Source organism: Zophobas morio, unplaced genomic scaffold, assembly GCF_036711695.1.
Source record: "Zophobas morio isolate AGI-343-1 ecotype UQ-CSIRO unplaced genomic scaffold, CSIRO_AGI_Zmor_V1 ptg000014l, whole genome shotgun sequence".
Lineage (NCBI taxonomy): Eukaryota > Metazoa > Arthropoda > Insecta > Coleoptera > Tenebrionidae > Zophobas > Zophobas morio.
Window position 1 is genome coordinate 22,078,975 of NW_026972119.1, and position 6,969 is coordinate 22,085,943.

The window sequence follows — 6,969 nt, forward strand, 5'->3', positions numbered from 1 at the left end:
AGAAATTACGAAATATTGGAAAATAAAAAATTGAAACATGAAAAAATAGAAACAACGAAAAGTCGAAAAATTTAAAAACTGAAACATCAAGAAATCGAAAAATCAAAAGCTCTAGAACGCGAGAAGTCGAGAAATCTAAAAATCGAAAAGTCGAAAAATTTTAGAAATTGAAACATCGAAAAATCATAAATTGGAAAAATTGAAAAGTCGCAAAATTGAGCAATTGAAAAAATGAGAAATTGAAAAATTGGAAAATCGAAACATCGAAAAATTCAAAAACCAAAACATCGAGAAATCGAAACATAAAAAGATCGAGAAAGCGAGAAGTCAAAAAATCGAAAAATTTTAAAAGTTAATCCAAAAATCGAAAATCGAAATCTCGCTAAATCGAGAAATTGAAAAATAAAAAAATCGAAAAACTGGGAAATTAAAAAAAATTAAAACCGAAACATTGAAAAATTGAAACACCAAACATTTTTTAATTTAAAAATTCAAAAACCGAAAAATCTAAAACCGAGAAGTCAAAAATTTGAAATACCGGGAAATGGAAACAAGAAAAAACTGAAAAATCTAAAATTTAAAAATTCGAAAAATTGAAAAATAGATAATTCGAAACAGTAAAAAATAGAAAAATCTAAGATTTAAAAACTGCGGAACTGAAAAAACCAAAAAAGTAAAAAATCGAAAAAACTAAAAATCGAAAAGTCGAATAATGTAAAAATTGAATAATCGCAATATGTACATATCGAAAAATCCTAAAACTGTAATATCAAAAAATTGAAAAATCAAGAAATTTAAAAGTTGTAAAGTCTAAAAACTTAAGAAATCGAAAAACTAAGGTGTCAAGAAATCGAAACAACCAAAAATCATAAAACGTAAAAATTGAGAAATCAGAAAATTGAAGAATCGAAGAACTGAAAAATCCAGAAATTGAAAAATTGAGACAAACGAAACTTTGAGAAATTGAAACATCAGAACACCCAGAAATCGAGAAAGCGAAAAGTCCAAAAGTCAAAAAATTGAAAAATTGAGAAATCGGGAAATTGAATAAAAAAACTGAAAAATCGAGAAATTAAAAAATGGAAAAATCGAAACATCGAAAAGTCGAAAAATGTAAAAACTGAAACATCAAGAAATCGATAAATCAAAACTTCTAGAAATCGAGAAGTCGAGAAGTTGAAAAATCGAAAAATCTAAAAGTTTAAAATTGAAAAATTGAAAAATTTTACATTAAAAAAAAATCGATAAATTAATCGAAAAGCGAAAAAGTCAAAAAATCAGTCAATCAAAAAATCGGATCATCGAAATCATGCTAAATCGAGAAATCGAAAAATTGAAAATTCGAAATATCAAAAATTTTTAAAATCTATAAATTGTAAAACCGAAAAATCTGAAACCGAGAAGTCAAAAAATGGAAAGATCGAGAAATCGAAACAACAAAAAACCGAAAAATCGAAAGTTTTAAAAATTGAAAAACCGGAAAATATAAAATTCGAAAAACTGAGAAATCGAAAAATTTTTACACATATCTACAATTTTCCAAAAATCTCGATATTTGGATAACAGTCGGAATTACTATACTTTTTTGTCTAAGTATGTAAATATTTGTAAATTTTGACCGAATAAAATGTGTATGAGTATATTTAAATTTTCAATCGACGCGGGAAATTTAAAATAGTGCAGATTATCACCGAACGTAGTATATAATACATGATATAAATACCTGGCTGGGTCAAAAGTGAATTTTATTTTGTAATCTCTTTGTCACAACTTTTTCTACGTGGAGTAGTAGTAGTATTGTAGTAGAAAATGTGTTAATAATTTTTAGACACACTTTATGAAACCGCCTGCACCCAAAAATTATTCTACTTTTGTTATTTCCTACTTCTCATTGTCTTTATAATACAAGGTGATAAAAAAAATCCTGCACTAATTAAGTTGGCTATGAATGACGTGCCACAAACGTCAGTCATAACCAACTTGATCGACGGTGTTTTATAATCATCTTTTAAGATGTTTTACGTTTTACTTTTTCACAGTCTGACCTTGAAATTGTTGACATAAATATACAGGGTGTCCGATGATCTGACAAACTTTGCCCACTTGTCTCAGCGGGTTGCTAGACAAGTAAGCCAGTTAACATTGGCTTTGGGCTTACAGAACATTAATTAAACATTTATTGATATTTTCCGCCAGAAAACCGATGACTTCACTTCATTGAAATCCAAAAATAAATGCTTAACGTAAAATACGCAGTGCAAATAACTCCACGAATTTGTAATTTTGTAAACCGGTATAACAGAGGTAGACAAAGGTATACGTAATATCTTTGTTGTAACACTTCTTCCATTTTTATTCTTGTTGGTTTTGTTAAACTAATATTTACCTACCTGATGAATAAGTAGGTACTTCTGAAAACACTATTTGTAATTAAATCAGTCAATGATTCAAAGAAAACACACAATTATAAAACAATGAATGAATAAATGAAATAAACATTCAGCAACAATTGTCGTCGATGCTGCAACCAGTAAAACACGCCTCGTTAAGCATTCCTTCCACAAAAACAATTCTCTTTTATTTTTATGTGCAAATCATGTTTTTGACCTCTTGAACTTTCGTAGAAGGCTATCGTAGATTTCTTTTAATAGCTTCTCGGTCTCTGTCCTTGTTACCACGCATGTTACCAAAGTGGATTTTCCAGTCATACGTAGAGCCTCAATAATTCTTACAAAACAAAGACGACTGGTTATCCCCAAGCATAAATATTTACCAACCATTTAAAAACCGTCAATGACGTTATACCATATTACAAAATGTGGCCTCTTGCGTTTGTAGTGTTGTTACTAGCCCCCAGTTACTCTCAATCGCAAGAAACAGACACCTGCAAGTGTGTATTTTACTACCTCTGTGTCAACGGCACCATCGTCGTCGATGGAAACGTGGACGGCCTCCTCGACGAAAGGTAAACCATCTTTTAACCCAATCAAACAATACAAACTCCATTTTAGACTCGGCGAGGCATGTGATTGTAAGTGTCCAGACGGACAAGTCTGTTGTTCTCTCGGAAACGCAACGTCAATCTTGCCACCCCCACCCACCACCTGCGGCCAACGAAACCCCGATGGCGTAGGCCCGAAATCCGGAAGCAACGACGAGGACGTCAACTTCGGGGAGTTCCCATGGGCCATCGACATCCTCCTCGAGAACCGCGCCTTCAGGTGCGCGGGCTCTCTCATCCACCCTGCGGTTGTCCTAACCGCCGCTCACTGCGTCCTCCGCAAGAAAACCTACATAGCAAGAGCGGGGGAATGGGACAACTCGGGGACCGGTGAGCTGCTCAAGCACCAGGACCTCCTGGTCGACTCGGTCAAAATCCACGAGGATTACAACCCTGCGGTGTACTACAACGACGTGGCTTTGTTGTTCCTAAAGGGGGCGTTTAATTTGTCCGCGCATATACAGCCGGTGTGTCTGGCAGGGGCTGGTTTTAGTGGGAGTAGCGAACGGTGCTATGTGGTGGGACGCGGGAAGGATCAAAATGGGCAATATAACCCCATTCTTAAAAAAATTGATTTGCCGCTGGTGGATAAAGCGTCTTGCGAAAATAGTCTGAAACGGTCACCGAAATTGGGGCACAATTTTAAGCTTCATGGTAGTTTCTTGTGTGCTGGAGGGGAGAAGGGGAAAGATGCGTGTGTGGGAGATGGGGGTGGGTCTTTGGTGTGTCCTATTAGTGGAGAAGAGGAGAAGTTTGAGCAGGTTGGGATTGTGGCCTGGGGGCTGGGGTGTCACCAAGAGAACACGCCAGCGGCTTACTCCAATGTTCCATTTTTGAGGGAATGGGTTGATAAGCAGATGAAGGAGTGGGATTTCGATAAGAGCTCATACACGTTTCCGAAGTAGACTTGACTGAGTAGTAATAATAATGCACGAAGAAGAGTTGGGTGGAAGTAGGCTTTGCACGACAAAAATGCTATACATTTTGTCGTCTAGTACAATGTACACAATATTTTAAATAAAATTGTATAAAGAAGTGTTATTTCTTCTTGGTGACTATTTTTGAAAAGTAATTAATTACAATTACAAATTGCTTTTTGCTCTCTCTCCCGTTTTCGTCTGTCTGTCTGTCCGTCTGTCTGTCGTCCAGATTTTTATTAGACAGACTCCGAAAGTACTAGCCCGATTATTATCAAATTTTGTATTTTTATTAAAACATCATGTAAATACAAAAAAACAAAACTCAAAATTATAAAATAACATTTTGCAATTTAATTTTGAACCTACCAAACTATATTTTGTTTATCCCCTCTAAAAAAATTATGGCGTCAGCTCAAACTTTTGCCGAATAAATCCAATCTAAAATGTCCAAAATATGATGAGTCTGCTTGTGATTTATCACTGCATTGATATTTTTTAGATTTGTTATAGGTAAACAAAGCTAACATTGCTTACAAGCTAAGGTAAATGAAGATCACTATTTATGGTGGTCATTGCAATGATAATAATCAGGTAGTAGTTTTTTTTTAGGATTTTTATAAAGCATTTGATACCATACATCATGGCATCTTTCTAGAAAAACTGTGAAAAATTACATACCCTCTATGAAAATGGAGGGCGGGTAGGTGGGGGTTAGTATTTCTTAAGATAAGGCTGATTTTCGTAAATGACTGAACAATATTAAAAGCAATCATTGGAATCAAAAGGGGGTGGGTGGGCGGGGCTATTGCTTGTTCGCAAATTGACTGTTTGGAAAAAGTTAACCTTAGCCCCGCCCACCCACCCGTTCTATCATTTTTTCCTTCTGAAATAAGAAATAAATTTTATAGGAAATAGTATAACAAAAAATTACGATTAGGCCATTTTTAAACGGCCTACATTTTTTTGGTTTCCATTCGCACTAAGAAAATAAAGGGTGGGTGGGCGGGGCTAGTACTTGCTAAGATTAGACTGACTGTAGAAAATTACATATTCTCTAAGAAAATAGAGGGCGGGTGGACGGGGTCAATATTTCTTAAGATATAGAGTAATCACTGGAACGAAGAGGGGGTGAGTGGGTGGTGACTATTGCTTGCTCATAAATAACTCTGTAGGAAAAAGTTAAACTTAAGCTAGTATTTCTTAAGATAAGGCTGATTTTGCTAAATGACTCAACAATATCAAGATTAATCACTGGAATGAAGAGAGGGTGGGCAGGTGGGGCTATTGGTTGCTTATAAATGACTCTGTAGGAAAAAGTTAATTTTAGCCCCACCCACCCACCCGTTCTCTAATCTTTTTCTTTTGAAATGAAAAATAAATCTTACAGGAAATAGTATAACAAAAAATTACGATTAGGCCTTTTTTAAACGGCCCTTTAGTTCCCATCCTCACTCTACAAAAGAACATAAAATTAACCCCGCCCATCCGCCTCGCCTTCATTTCAGTGGTTCATTTTATCTGGTGCGAAGGGAAGCTGTATCTCATACTGAACAGAAATAGAATCGTTGGAGTCAGAACAGCGCGTGTGGGCGGGGCTATTACCTGCTAAGATACCACTGACTTTTGTAAATGACTTACTTTCTAAGAAAATACAGGGTGGGTGGGCGGGGCTAGTACTTGCTAAGATAAGACTGACTGTGCAAAATTACAAACATAGCCTGTAAGTTTTTCTATCTATATATATAACAATATTTAGAGTAATCACTGGAACGAAGAGGGAGGGGATGGGCGGGGCTATTGCTTGTTTACAAATGACGCTGTAGGAAAAAGTTAAACTTAGCCCCGCCCACCCACCCGTTCTTTTATTTTTATCTTCTGAAATAAGAAATAAATCTTATTTGAAATAATATAACAAAATAATATGAATAGCGTTTTTTTACGGGCTATATTTTTTTAGTTCCCATTTTCAGTCTATAAAAGAACATATCATTAACTCCGCCCACCCGCTCCGCCTTGATTTCAGTGATTAATTTTATTTGGTCCGAAGGAAAGGTATTTCTCATAGTGAACAGAAATAAAATAATTGGAATCAGATCAGCGCAGGTGGCAGACTGATTGTGGAAAATTACATATCCTTTAAAAAAATATAGGGCGGATGGGCGAAGCCAGTATTTTTTAAGATAAGGCTGATTTTACTAATAAATGACTCAACAATATCAAGATTAATATCTGTAATGAAGAGGGGGTGGGTGGGCGGGGCTAGTATTTGCTAAGATAAGACTGATTGTGGAAAATTACATATCCTCTAAGAAAATATAGGGCGGATGGGCAAAGCCAGTATTTTTTAAGATAAGGCTGATTTTACTAAATGACTCAACAATATCAAGATTAATCACTAGAATGAAGAGGGGGTGGGTGGGTGGGTGGGGCTATTGCTTGCTTATAAATGACTCTGTAGGAAAAAGTTAAACTTAGCCCCGCCCACCCACCCGTTCTCTCATTTTTTCTTCTAAAATGAGAAATAAATTTTATAGCAATTAGTATGACAAAAAATTAAGAATAGCGCTTTTGTAACGGCCTGCATTTTTTTAGTTCCAATTCTCACTCTACAAAAGAACATACAATTAACCACGCCCACCTACCCCGCCTGCATTCATCTTATCTAGTCCGAATGAAAGATAGATCTCATACTAAACAGAAATAAAATTGTTGGAATCAGAACAGCGCGGGTGGGCGGGGCTATTACCTGTTAAGGTACGACTGACTTTTGCAAATGACTTATCTTCTAAGAAAATAAAGGGTGGGTGGGCGGGGCTACTACTTGCTAAGATAAGACTGACTGTGGAAAATTACATATCCTCTAATAAAATAGAGGGCGGGTGGACAGGATCAGTATTTCTTATGGTAAAGCTGATTTTGGTAAATGACTGAACAATATTAAGATTAATCACTGGAATGAAGAGGGGGTGGGTGGGTGGGGCTATTGCTTGCTTATAAACAGACCCTGTAGGAAAAAGTAAAATTTAGCCCCGCCCACCCACCCGTTCT

The 6,969-nt window shown here is 35.8% G+C and overlaps 1 protein-coding gene across 1 annotated transcript; it reads left to right on the forward strand.

The window, feature by feature from the left end:
- Positions 1 to 2,649: 2,649 nt before the first annotated feature.
- LOC135128647 (phenoloxidase-activating factor 2-like) lies at positions 2,650 to 4,036 on the forward strand. The gene is made up of 2 exons (XM_064055612.1): positions 2,650 to 2,965; positions 3,012 to 4,036. Exons 1-2 carry the CDS (start codon positions 2,817 to 2,819, stop codon positions 3,904 to 3,906), a joined length of 1,044 nt encoding a protein of 347 aa, XP_063911682.1. The 5' UTR covers positions 2,650 to 2,816; the 3' UTR covers positions 3,907 to 4,036.
- Positions 4,037 to 6,969: the final 2,933 nt, after the last annotated feature.

What these genes read in the sequence shown, in the direction of transcription:
- LOC135128647 (XM_064055612.1), top strand. Translation starts at nt 2,817, where the DNA reads ATGTGGCCTCTTGCGTTTGTAGTGTTGTTACTAGCCCCCAGTTACTCT. An exon ending in GACGGCCTCCTCGACGAAAG is followed by an intron (nt 2,966 to 3,011) that starts GTAAACCATCTT and finishes ACTCCATTTTAG; the next exon opens with ACTCGGCGAGGCATGTGATT.